The sequence below is a fragment of the Oncorhynchus keta genome, chromosome 1 (genome assembly GCF_023373465.1).
Source record: "Oncorhynchus keta strain PuntledgeMale-10-30-2019 chromosome 1, Oket_V2, whole genome shotgun sequence".
NCBI classification, from domain to species: domain Eukaryota; kingdom Metazoa; phylum Chordata; class Actinopteri; order Salmoniformes; family Salmonidae; genus Oncorhynchus; species Oncorhynchus keta.
Genome location: NC_068421.1, coordinates 96,126,932 through 96,140,877, shown reverse-complemented (window position 1 = coordinate 96,140,877; position 13,946 = coordinate 96,126,932). Strand labels below are relative to the sequence as shown.

Sequence of the window (13,946 nt, the reverse complement as noted above, 5' to 3'; positions counted from 1 at the left end):
TATTGTCTAGTGGTTCCAGATGGATCATATTGTCTAGTGGTTCCAGCAGGATCATATTGTGTAGTGGTTCCAAGTGGATCATATTTGACTAGTGGTTCCAGCCCCCTACCAGCAGGATCATATTGTCTAGTGGTTCCAGATGGATCATATTGTCTAGTGGTTCCAGCAGGATCATATTGTGTAGTGGTTCCAAGTGGATCATATTTGACTAGTGGTTCCAGCCCCCTACCAGTAGGATCATATTGTCTAGTGGTTCCAGCCCCCTACCATCGGGATCATATTGTCTAGTGGTTCCAGCCCCCTACCAGTAGGATCATATTGTCTAGTGGTTCCAGCCCCCTACCAGTAGGATCATATTGTCTAGTGGTTCCAGCCCCCTACCAGCAGGATCATATTGTCTAGTGGTTCCAGCCCCCTATCATATTGTCTAGTGATGCCAGATGGATCATATTGTCTAGTGGCTCCAGCCCCCTACCAGCAGGATCATATTGTCTAGTGGTTCCAGATGGATCATATTGTTCTCCTACCCACAGCTATTGACAGGGTTCTCCTACCCACAGCTATTGACAGGGTTCTCCTACCCACAGCTATTGACAGGGTTCTCCTACCCACAGCTATTGACAGGGTTCTCCTACCCACAGCTACCCCTACCCACAGCTATTGACAGGGTTCTCCTATTGACAGGGTTCTCCCACAGCTATTGACAGGGTTCTCCTACCCACAGCTATTGACACCCACAGCTATTGACAGGGTTCTCCTACCCACAGCTATTGACAGGGTTCTCCTACCCACAGCTATTGACAGGGTTCTCCCTACCCACAGCTATTGACTGGGTTCTCCTACCCACAGCTACCCACCCAGCTATTGACTGGGTTCTCCTACCCACAGCTATTGACTGGGTTCTCCTACCCACAGCTATTGACTGGGTTCTCCCCACAGCTATTGACCCACAGCTATTGACTGGGTTCTCCTACCCACAGCTATTGACTGGGTTCTCCTACCCACAGCTATTGACTGGGTTCTCCTACCCACAGCTATTGACTGGGTTCTCCTACCCACAGCTATTGACAGGGTTCTCCTACCCACAGCTATTGACAGGGTTCTCCTACCCACAGCTATTGACTGGGTTCTCCTACCCACAGCTATTGACAGGGTTCTCCTACCCACAGCTATTGACAGGGTTCTCCTACCCACAGCTATTGACTGGGTTCTCCTACCCACAGCTATTGACTGGGTTCTCCTACCCACAGCTATTGACAGGGTTCTGCTACCCACAGCTATTGACTGGGTTCTCCTACCCACAGCTATTGACTGGGTTCTCCTACCCACAGCTATTGACTGGGTTCTCCTACCCACAGCTATTGACTGGGTTCTCCTACCCACAGCTATTCCATCTATGGACTCATAATGACATGAGCTGTTGTAATCTGTCTACAGGGATGAGAGGAGGTTGGTTGCGGTGCACCAGAGGAAGACTTTGTGACGTGACATTTATGGTGAGTTGTCTCCGTGCTGCTTGCTGATGTGTCAGCATCAAGTACTTGTCTCTGTCCCCCTCCCAGTTAGGGGGAGTGGTGAGCTCTACAGCAGTAATTGTCTCTGTCCCCCTCCCAGTTAGGGGGAGTGGTGAGCTCTACAGCAGACTCGCACAACTCAATCGCTGGTTGAAAACTGTTTTCTGCCCTCTCCCAAAATATAGAATTTTGTAGATAACTGGCCACAGTGTGTCCTCTGGAAAATGTGTTAGCCGTTGGGAGGGTCCCCCTGTTTTTGGGGGTTTCCGAGGACCCCCCCCCCCAAAAAAAAACATGTTTACGTTTTGAAAAGCTTGATTCTGGTGAACTTTTTTTTTAAACAAAACAAAATACTCATCTAAAATATAATTTCCACACCCAGAAATGAGCTCAATAACATATTGGTAAAGTGATTCAAGTATGCAGGATGTCATTTAAGGGTGAGTGCTGCAGCTATCTAAAGAAACACAAGAGACCTTCTTTCTGAAATTAAAATGTTTTGTTTTGACAAAATGAACAGAGGAGCATTTGACTGAACATCCAATTCAAGCCCACTAATTCATGTTCATCACAAACGGAGGGCATTGAAAATCTCTCTAGGTTCTGACAAAAACCTCGTTCTGACATAGTTTACAGCCTTTTGACAGAGCACTTTTGTTTTTCTGGGCTTTCAGAAAAATAAGTCAAATGTATCACCCCTTACAGCTTCCAAATATAAAGAAGATGGTATGAACGATGTTATTGGATAGGATGGAAGTTCTTTAGTCTCCCGTTGGGCTCATATACAGTTATTCTACGTCTCATTGCTCAGCTTCTCGTGCCTCTTCTCGTGCCTCTTCTCGTGCCTCTTCTCGTGCCTCTTCTCGTGCCTCCTCTCATGCCTCTTCTCGTGTCTCTTCTCGTGCCTCTTCTCGTGCCTCTTCTCGTGCCTCCTCTCATGCCTCTTCTCGTGTCTCTTCTCGTGTCTCTTCTCGTGTCTCTTCTCGTGTCTCTTCTCGTGCATCTTCTCGTGCCTCCTCTCGTGCCTCCTCTCATGCCTCCTCTCATGCCTCCTCTCATGCCTCCTCTCGTGCCTCCTCTCGTGCCTCCTCTCGTGCCTCCTCTCGTGCCTCCTCTCGTGCCTCCTCTCGTGCCTCTTCTCGTGCCTCCTTCTCGTGCCTCCTCTCATGCCTCCTCTCATGCCTCTTCTCGTGCCTCTTCTCATGCCTCTTCTCGTGTCTCTTCTCGTGCCTCTTCTCGTGCCTCTTCTCGTGCCTCCTCTCGTGCCTCTTCTCGTGCCTCCTCTCGTGCCTCCTCTCGTGCCTCCTCTCGTGCCTCCTCTCGTGCCTCCTCTCGTGCCTCCTCTCGTGCCTCCTCTCGTGCCTCCTCTCGTGCCTCCTCTCGTGCCTCCTCTCGTGCCTCCTCTCGTGCCTCTTCTCGTGCCTCTTCTCGTGCCTCCTCTCGTGCCTCCTCTCGTGCCTCCTCTCGTGCCTCCTCTCGTGCCTCCTCTCGTGCCTCCTCTCGTGCCTCCTCTCGTGCCTCCTCTCGTGCCTCCTCTCGTGCCTCCTCTCGTGCCTCCTCTCGTGCCTCCTCTCGTGCCTCCTCTCGTGCCTCCTCTCATGCCTCTTCTCATGCCTCTCCCCCTGTAGGATACGTCAGGATGAAACGGCTCAGGTCTACAAGCAGCAGTGACAGTTCTGACAATGAGAGTGAGTTCACTTTCTGCATAAACTTCATGACTTTTAAAACGACATGTGATTGTTTTTTATATATTTTATACCTAGTACACAGTGCCTAGTACACAGTGCCTAGTACACAGTGCCTAGTACACAGTGCCTAGTACACAGTGCCTAGTACACAGTGCCTAGTACACAGTGCCTAGTACACAGTGCCTTCCGGAAAGCATTAAGACCCCTGGACCTTTTCCACATTTTGTTACGTTACAGCCTTATTCTAAAATGCTGAGGGAATGTTATTTAATACATGTTATATGTTATGTTATTTAATACACACACTACCCCATAATAAATAAGAGCGAACCAACTTTTTTTGACATTTTGATTGGACACCACCTGTGGTAAATTCAATTGATTGGACATGGTTTGGAAAGGCACACACCTGTCAATATAAGGTCCCACAGTTGACAGTGCATGTCAGAGCAAGAACCAAGCCATGAGGTCGAAAGAATTGTCCGTAGAGCTCAGAGACAGGATTGTGTCGATGGACCAGATCTGGGGAAGGGTAACAAAACATTTTCTGCAGCATTGAAGGTCCCCAAGAACACAGTGGCCTCCAAATGGAAGTAGTTTGGAACCACCAAGACACTTCCTATAGCTGGCCGCCCGTCCAAACTGAGCAATCGGGAGAAGGACCTTGGTCAGGGAGGTGACCAAGAACCCGATGGTCACTCTGGAGCGCTGTCAGAGTTCCTCTGTGGAGATGGTTGTCTTTTTGGAAGGTTCTTCCATCTCTGCAGCGCTCCACCAATCAGACCTTTATGGTAGAGTGGCCAGTTGGAAGCCACTCCTCAGTAAAAGACACATGCCAGCCCACGTGGAGTTTACCAAAAGGCACCTAAAGACTCTCAGACTATGAGAAACAATATTCTCTGGTCTGATGAAACCAAGATTGAAATCTTTGGCCAGAATGCCAAGTGTCACGTCTGGAGGAAACCTGGCACCATCCCTACAGTGAAGCATGGTAGTGGTAGCAGCATGCTGTGGGGATGTTTTTCAGGGACTGGGAGACTAGTCAGGATCAAGGGAAAGATGAACGGAGCAAAGTACACAGAGATTCTTGATGAAAACCTGCTCCAGAGCGCTTAAGACCTGAGACTGGGCGGCGAAGGTTCACCTTCTAACAGGACACCGACCTTAAGCACACATCAAAGACAACGCAAGGAGGGGCTTTGGGACAAGTCTCTGAATGTCCTTGAGTGGCCCAGACAGAGCCTGGACTTGAGCCCGATCTAACATCTCTGGAGAGACCTGAAAATAACTGTGCAGCGATGCTCCCCATCCGGCCTGACCGAGCTTGAGAGGATCTGCAGAGAAGAATGGGAGAAACTCCCCAAATACAGGTGTGCCAAGTGATCTTCATACCCATGAAGACTGGAGGCTGTAATCGCTGCTAAAGGTGCTTCAACAAAGTGCTGAGTAAAGGGTCTGAATACTTATGGAAATGTGATATTTCAGTTTATTTTATTTGACAAATTAGCAACCATTTCTAAAAACATATTGTTGTTTTGACATTATGGGGTATTGTGTGTAGATTGAAGGGGGATACATATTAATTTTAGAAAATGGCTGTAATGTAACCAAATCTGGAAAAAAGTCAAGGGGTCTGAATACTTTCCGAAGTGTTTGTTGCATGTTTTGCATTTTCATTTTCATCTTGACAAAAAAAACAGGTCAAACATGTACCAGGGTTGGCTCAATTTGAAATGAAGCCAGTCAATTCAGGAAGATTTAAAACATGTACCAGGGTTGGCTCAATTTGAAATGAAGCCAGTCAATTCAGGAAGATTTAAACATGTAACAGGGTTGGCTCAATTTGAAATGAAGCCAGTCAATTCAGGAAGATTTAAACATGTACCAGGGTTGGCTCAATTTGAAATGAAGCCAGTCAATTCAGGAAGATTTAAACATGTACCAGGGTTGGCTCAATTTGAAATGAAGCCAGTCAATAAGATTTAAAACATGTACCAGGGTTGGCTCAATTTGAAATGAAGCCAGTCAATTCAGGAAGATTTAAAACATGTACCAGGGTTGGCTCAATTTGAAATGAAGCCAGTCAATTCAGGAAGATTTAAACATGTACCAGGGTTGGCTCAATTTGAAATGAAGCCAGTCAATTCAGGAAGATTTAAACATGTACCAGGGTTGGCTCAATTTGAAATGAAGCCAGTCAATTCAGGAAGATTTAAAACATGTACCAGGGTTGGCTCAATTTGAAATGAAGCAAGTCAATTCAGGAAGTTTTAAAATGTTTGAAATAAATAGCTACTAAATTTCAGTTTATTGAAAAGCCATTGAAAATAAAGGACATTTTTTTCCGATTTAATTGTAATTTTAGTTTACTTCCTGAAATGACTGCCTCCAATTAGAATTGACCCTGGTTTGTATGCCTTGTTCGTCTCTCAAACTCTCTTTTCCTTCAGGTCCTTCCACCTCATTCTGCTCCTCCAACACGTATGGAAGCAAACCTGGAACCCCTGCTCCCATGCCCAAGAAACCAGCAGAGGTACAGTAAGAGAAGGACACTGTTTCCTGTCTATAGGCTGGTTCTCAGGTTGTTCCCTGATGACAACTCCATAGGGCTCTGGTCAATAGTAGTGCACCCTAGGGTAGAATGTCTGTCAGCCTGTTGATACCCCCTCTCCTCCCTCCCTAGGGTAGAATGTCTGTCAGCCTGTTGATACCCCTCTCCTCCTCTCTAGGGTAGAATGTCTGTCAGCCTGTTGATACCCCCTCTCCTCCCTCCCTAGGGTAGAATGTCTGTCAGCCTGTTGATACCCCCTCTCCTCCCTCCCTAGGGTAGAATGTCTGTCAGCCTGTTGATATCCCTCTCCTCCCTCCCTAGGGTAGAATGTCTCTGTCAGCCTGTTGATACCCCTCTCCTCCCTCCCTAGGGTAGAATGTCTGTCAGCCTGTTGATACCCCTCTCCTCCCTCCCTAGGGTAGAATGTCTGTCAGCCTGTTGATACCCCTCTCCTCTCTCCCTAGGGTAGAATGTCTGTCAGCCTGTTGATATCCCTCTCCTCCCTCCCTAGGGTAGAATGTCTCTGTCAGCCTGTTGATACCCCTCTCCTCCCTCCCTAGGGTAGAATGTCTGTCAGCCTGTTGATATCCCTCTCCTCCCTCCCTAGGGTAGAATGTCTCTGTCAGCCTGTTGATACCCCTCTCCTCCCTCCCTAGGGTAGAATGTCTCCCTCCCTAGTCAGCCTGTTGATACCCCTCTCCTCCCCCCTAGGGTAGAATGTCTCTGTCAGCCTGTTGATACCCCTCTCCTCTCTCCCTAGGGTAGAATGTCTGTCAGCCTGTTGATACCCCTCTCCTCCCTCCCTAGGGTAGAATGTCTCTGTCAGCCTGTTGATACCCCTCTCCTCCCTCCCTAGGGTAGAATGTCTCTGTCAGCCTGTTGATATCCCTCTCCTCCCTCCCTAGGGTAGAATGTCTCTGTCAGCCTGTTGATACCCCTCTCCTCCCTCCCTAGGGTAGAATGTCTCTGTCAGCCTGTTGATACCCCTCTCCTCCCTCCCTAGGGTAGAATGTCTCTGTCAGCCTGTTGATACCCCTCTCCTCCCTCCCTAGGGTAGAATGTCTCTGTCAGCCTGTTGATACCCCTCTCCTCCCTCCCTAGGGTAGAATGTCTGTCAGCCTGTTGATACACCTCTCCTCCTCTCTAGGTGTTCAGGAAAGACCTGATCAGTGCCATGAAGCTGCCAGACTCTCACCATGTCTCCCCTGAAGACTATTACCTGCTGGGGGACACCTGGAGACAGGAGTGGGAGAAGGGGGTGCAGGTGCCCGCCTTCCCTGAAACCATCCCACACGCCTCTATCAGGTAACCCTCCCACACGCCTCTATCAGGTAACCCTCCCACGTGAGAGGACAGACTGGTGTCTCCAAGTGGCCACACCTCTCCAGACTGTGGGTTTGAGTGAGAGGTCTGACTGGTGTTTGGTTTGGAACACAGCCCTGCATCCCTGCCTGTTTGGTTTGGAACACAGCCCTGCAAACACACAACTACTGTTGTTTACACAATCCACAAATTGTCTACTCATAAATGTGGGCATAATTTGGAAGCTTGTTCTATTGCCAACATGACGAGATAAATGCTAAAATACTATCTTACAGTTTTAGGCATTCACAAGGCAATTCAGAGAAGCAGGTTGTAATTTTGGTGTCATGCGTTCCTATGCGATGTGTGGTCAGCGCCAAATGTTCTTCACAATGCACACACAGGCTCATCCTGTTCAGGACAGGCCAGGGTACGACGCCGTGTCGTCCTGTTCAGGACAGGCCAGGGTACGACGCCGTGTCACCCTGTTCAGGACAGGCCAGGGTACGACGCCGTGTCGTCCTGTTCAGGACAGGCCAGGGTACGACGCCGTGTCACCCTGTTCAGGACAGGCCAGGGTACGACGCCGTGTCACCCTGTTCAGGACAGGCCAGGGTACGACGCCGTGTCGTCCTGTTCAGGACAGGCCAGGGTCAGGCCAGGCCGTGTCGTCCTGTTCAGGACAGGCCAGGGTACGGGTGTCACCCTGTTCAGGACAGGCCAGGGTACGACGCTGTGTCGTCCTGTTCAGGACAGGCCAGGGTACGACGCCGTGTCAGGACAGGCCAGGGTACGACGCCGTGTCAGGCCAGGCCAGGGTCGTCCTGTTCAGGACAGGCCAGGGTACGACGCCGTGTCGTCCTGTTCAGGACAGGCCAGGGTACGACGCCGTGTTCAGGCCAGGCCAGGGTACGACGCGTGTCAGGCCAGGCCAGGGTACGACGCCGTGTCAGGCCTGTTCAGGACAGGCCAGGGTACGACGCCGTGTCACCCTGTTCAGGACAGGCCAGGGTAGGCCGTGTCAGGACAGGCCAGGGTCGTGTCACCCTGTTCAGGACAGGCCAGGGTACGATGCCGTGTCAGGACAGGCCAGGGTACGACGCCGTGTCAGGACAGGCCAGGGTACGTTGCCGTGTCAGGACAGGCCAGGGTCGATGCCGTGTCAGGACAGGCCAGGGTACAACACTGTGTCATCCTGTTCAGGACAGGCCAGGGTACGATGCCGTGTCAGGACAGGCCAGGGTACGACACCGTGTCAGGACAGGCCAGGGTACGACACCGTGTCAGGACAGGCCAGGGTACGACACCGTGTCAGGACAGGCCAGGGTACGACACCGTGTCAGGACAGGCCAGGGTACGACACCGTGTCAGGACAGGCCAGGGTACGACACCGTGTCAGGACAGGCCAGGGTACGACACCGTGTCAGGACAGGCCAGGGTACGACGCCGTGTCAGGACAGGCCAGGGTAACGTTGACGCCGTGTCGGGACAGGCCAGGGTAACGTTGACGCCGCGTCGGGACAGGCCAGGGTAACGTTGACGCCGCGTCGGGACAGGCCAGGGTAACGTTGACGCCGCGTCGGGACAGGCCAGGGTAACGTTGACGCCGCGTCGGGACAGGCCAGGGTACGACGCCGCGCCGGGTCAGGCCAGGGTACGACGCCGCGTCGGGACAGGCCAGGGTACGACGCCGCGTCGGGACAGGCCAGGGTACGACGCCGCGTCGGGACAGGCCAGGGTACGACGCCGCGTCGTGACAGGCCAGGGTACGACGCCGCGTCGTGACAGGCCAGGGTACGACGCCGCGTCGTGACAGGCCAGGGTACGACGCCGCGTCGTGACAGGCCAGGGTACGACGCCGCGTCGTGACAGGCCAGGGTACGACGCCGAGTTTTACTGTATGGAAATGTGACGTGTGTTTGGATTACTTGTATGACATCATCATTATAAACATAAACGGCATCTTCTCAAAATACGTAGAGTAATTTACAGCAATTCCCTCACTCGAAGTGTGCAGAAGTTGCCCAATTAGCGGGCCGGATAGGGGAACTTCTTGTGCTCTCGTTCAGAACAGCTGTCAGTCAAAACCCGTACAGCGCTGTGAAGCTCAGAGCCTGAGCATGTTACTGTACAGCCACTGCGTTCCAATTTCAGTGCTTCTCAGTGTCCACGTCTGCCGTCATCAACCTGTGTATGGGTATGATTGTAGAGTGTTATTGGTTCTCTGTTTTGTCTTGGTACTGTACGACTTGGGGGCGGCAGGGTAGCCTAGTGGCTAGGGCATTGGACTAGTAACCGGAAGGTTGCAAGTTCAAACCCCCGAGCTGACAAGGTAAAAATCTGTCGTTCTGCCCCTGAACAGGCAGTTAACTCACTGTTCCCAGGCCGTCATTGAAAATAAGAATTTGTTCTTAACTGACTTGCCTGGTTAAATAAAGGTAAAATAAAAATAATAAACTTCCCAAACTGCTAGTGATTCCTGACAATTGTTTGTGTCTGTAGGAACATAGAGGAGAAGCCTAAGGAGACGGTGTTCACCCTACAGAAGAGGTATATCCAGTGTTGGAGCCAGGCCTCTACAGAGACGGGTTACGTTAACATCAAGGAGCTGGCTGAGGCCATGTGCTCTTATGACCTGGATAACATGGACCTCTACTGGCTGCAGGCACTCAACGCTGAGCTGGAACACATGGGTAAGGACTCAACGCTGAGCTGGAACACATGGGTAAGGACTCAACGCTGAGCTGGAACACATGGGTAAGGACTCAACGCTGAGCTGGAACACATGGGTAAGGACTCAACGCTGAGCTGGAACACATGGGTAAGGACTCAACGCTGAGCTGGAACACATGGGTAAGGACTCAACGCTGAGCTGGAACACATGGGTAAGGACTCAACGCTGAGCTGGAACACATGGGTAAGGACTCAACGCTGAGCTGGAACACATGGGTAAGGACTCAACGCTGAGCTGGAACACATGGGTAAGGACTCAACGCTGAGCTGGAACACATGGGTAAGGACTCAACGCTGAGCTGGAACACATGGGTAAGGACTCAACGCTGAGCTGGAACACATGGGTAAGTAAGGACTGGAACACATCAACGCTGAGCTGGAACACATGGGTTAGGACTCCACATACTTGCTGAGCTGGAACACATGGTCTGTGTTCGTGTGACTCCCTTAAAAGACCTCGCTTGAATAACAAGATAAAAAGGGTAATTTGACTGTTTGTCCCTCTTGAGACGCCGTAGCAGCAACACAGACAATATACTACTTCCTCAATAGTCCAAATGAATCTAAGTTGAATACAACACATTGTCTGAGGTCATATTCATTCTATTTTACATTTAAATATATTTGGGTATTTTTCAAGTGAAAACTACTATTTGCTGAATGAGGACAAACAATGAATTCAAGAAAACCCATCCATAGTGCCACATACTTGGAGTAGGACTGTTGACCAATCACAGACAAGGGGCAGGGGGAGGGGCTTGCACCTCCCAGGGGACAGAACTCTGTCTCTCAGGGGAGGGTCCCGGAGACGACTGTTATTCTGTGAATGTCTGTGTTATTCTGTCTGGGGAGGGTCCCTTAAAAGACCTCACCTTCAGGACGTCTCTCAGAATAACAAGATAAATTTTGTCTCTCAGGGGAGTGGTCATTTGACTGTTTGTCCCTCTTGAGACGAGCCAACTGTTATTCTGTCTCTCAGGGGAGGGTCCCTGGGACGAGCCAACTGTTATTCTGTCTCTCAGGGGAGGGTCCCGGAGACGAGCCAAGTGTTATTCTGTCTCTCAGGGGGGGTCCAACTGTTATTCTGTCTCTCAGGGGAGGGTCCCTGGGACGAGCCAACTGTTATTCTGTCTCTCAGGGGAGGGTCCCGGAGACGAGCCAAGTGTTATTCTGTCTCTCAGGGGAGGGTCCCGGAGACGAGCCAACTGTTATTCTGTCTCTCAGGGGAGGGTCCCGGAGACGAGCCAACTGTTATTCTGTCTCTCTGTGTCTAACTGTTTGTCTAACTGTGTTACGTCATTCCCCAGGGGAGGGGCCTGTAGACGAGCTGACAATGGAGCGCACCATGGAGGCATTGGAGCGTCATTGCCATGACAACATGAACCACGCCATCGACACGGTAGAAGGGCTGGGCATCGAGTACGACGAGGATGTCATCTGTGATGTGTGTCGCTCCCCCGACAGCGAGGAGGGCAACGACATGGTCTTCTGTGACAAATGTAACATCTGTGTTCATCAGGTAGGAACCTGACCACCTGATGACTATAGAAATGTGATACTAATGATAAACTGGGTGGTCCCTGAATGCTGATTGGCTGACAGCCATGGTATATCAGACCGTATTCCACAGTTATGACAAAACATTTATTTTTACTGCTCTAATTATGTTGATAACCAGTTTATAATAGCAATAAGGCACCTTGGAGGTTTGTGGTATGTGGCCAATATACCACGGCTAAGGGCCGTGGTATATTGCCGTGGTATATTGGTCATATACCACACCTAATTGGGCCTTATTGCTTAAATATACTCTGAGCAGTGGAGGCTCCTCAGCAGAGAACGGGGAGGACTATCCTCCTTAGTGAATTTGCTGAAGTCATTTTTAGATAAAACTATACTAAATATATTCACGTCACCACATAATTGATTTAAAACACACTGTTTTGCAATAGTCTACAGTATCTTCAACAGCACTCTGTATGGTAGCACCATGGTGTAGCCGGAGGACAGCTAGCTTCCGTCCTCCTCTGGGTACATTGACTTCAATACAAAACCTAGGAGTCTCATGGTTCTCACCCCCCTCCATAGACTTACATAGTAATTATGACAACTACCGGAGGAAGTCCTCCAACCTATCAGAGCTCTTGCAGCATGAACTGACATGTTGTCCACCCAATCAAAGGATCAGAGAATGAATCTAGTACTGAAAGCATAAGCTACAGCTAGCTAGCACTGCAGTGCATAAAATGTGTTGAGTAGTTGACTCAAAGAGAGAGGAAGACAATAGTTGAACCGTTTTGAACAAATACATTGCTTCAAAAAGCTTTTGTTTTTACAGATGTTTTGCCTCCGGGGCCTGCCGGTGGAACTGCTAAACTGCTTACTGACTGTACACTGTACTGCATGTTTTTAGCGGGTTTTTAACACATTAGTTCTATTAGCTATGTTGACTATGACGTTACTTTAGTAAATATGGTGACAACGATGTAGGCTGTGTGTAGCGGTTATGATATGAAAGTTTTTGGTAAGGATTTTTCGACAGCTGATGTGTTGTATATTGAAGTCTACAAGTGAAGGGAAACGGTGAGCGGAGGAGAGCTCGTAGAGGTCGAGAAGGAATACAACGTGGCTGCTATGAAAGTGAACTGTGTTTACGTGTGATCAGGGGTGTATTCATTCCTCCTATTCTGTTGAAAAACATTTCTTAAACGGAAGCAAACAAAATGGGGATAAACATACCTGAATTTGGCCTAGCTGTTGGACTAATGCTTACTCCCTAGATCAGCTAGATGCAGGCAAGGCGCTATTGAATGTATGACTGTCTGACACCTCAAATTTGTCTCTCAACTTGTGTGTATCTACGTTGTAAACTTTCATTCATTATGCTAGGTTGTAGCAACCTCATGATGGGTATAGCGGAAGTTAGAGTATCATGTAGTAGCATGAACCTATCACTGTTAAATTGAGCTGGGTGAATGACAGTAACCTAAACCTATCACTGTTACATTGAGCTGGGTGAATGGAATATGAATGACAGTCATCCAATATGCTGTAATAGAAATTAGGCCATGCTCATGAAAAAATACTATTAATCGTCCTCCCTCATCTTAAACATCACCGACCGACACTGACAGTGAATTAAATATGAAGGCAACATGAAATAATTTCAGAGATTTTACAGTTACAGTTAAAATAATGAAATCAGTCAATTCATTAGACCCTAATCTATGCACGTAAATATCAAATGGAGGTCGCTTTTCCCATTGTTCATTCTCATGCCAGCCAGGTAGGCTATACTCCTGTTGTAAAGACAAGCAATGTACTTAATATTAGGAAAGTTGAGAAGTAAATATAGTAGGCCTGGCCTATAGAAAGCTGGTAAGATCCTCCTCTTTTTATTAGAGGCCATCACTCTGTTTTCTCGCGCAATTGCGTAGCCTATAGAAATGTTGTGTAACATGAGCTCATGGGCTCTCATGAAGTGTTTGATTAGATTTTAGGTTTGCATTGATGTCAGAGTGATTAGAGGGAGAATAGAGTGCTGAGTACCAGGCAGTTAGCAAGTTTGGTAGGCTACTAATGACCATCAGTAGCATTAGAGCTTTGGAGAAGCCTAATTACCGTGACTAAACGGTCACATAGAATTTGACTGCCTTTATGACATGTGACTGCCGGTGTGGCGGTAATACGGTCACTGCAACAGCCCTAGGTGAGACATTTACATTACATTTACATTTAAGTCATTTGGCAGACGCTCTTATCCAGAGCGACTTACAAATTGGTGCATTCACCTTATGACATCCAGTGGAACAGTCACTTTACAATAGTGCATCTAAATCTTTTAAGGACTGGGTGTGAGAAGGATTACTTTATCCACAGCGGGACACGTCTCCTTTGCATAGAGTTGATCAGGCTGTTGTTTGTGGCCTGTGGAATGTTGTCCCACTCCTCTTCAATGGCTGTGTGGAGTTATTGGATATTGTCAGGAACTGGAACACGCTGTCGTGCAGGTCGATCCAGAGCATCCCAAACATGCTGAATGGGTGACATGTATGGTAAGGGTAGGCCATGGAAGAACTGGGACATTCTCAGCTTCCAGGAATTGTGTCCAGATCCTTGCGACATGGGGCCGTACATTATCATGCTGAAACATGAGGT

At 49.1% G+C, this 13,946-nt stretch overlaps 1 protein-coding gene across 1 annotated transcript in view; it reads left to right on the top strand.

Annotated features, from left to right (window-relative positions):
• LOC118387411 (protein Jade-3-like) overlaps positions 1 to 13,946 on the top strand; it is a 53,071-nt gene that overhangs the window by 15,081 nt on the left and 24,044 nt on the right. The window contains exons 2-7 of the mRNA XM_052525609.1: positions 1,438 to 1,496; positions 3,143 to 3,202; positions 5,653 to 5,735; positions 6,901 to 7,058; positions 9,558 to 9,748; positions 11,096 to 11,307. Of these exons, the coding sequence (XP_052381569.1) occupies positions 3,154 to 3,202; positions 5,653 to 5,735; positions 6,901 to 7,058; positions 9,558 to 9,748; positions 11,096 to 11,307 (693 nt within the window). The 5' untranslated portion in view covers positions 1,438 to 1,496; positions 3,143 to 3,153. The remainder of the gene's footprint in view (positions 1 to 1,437; positions 1,497 to 3,142; positions 3,203 to 5,652; positions 5,736 to 6,900; positions 7,059 to 9,557; positions 9,749 to 11,095; positions 11,308 to 13,946) is intronic.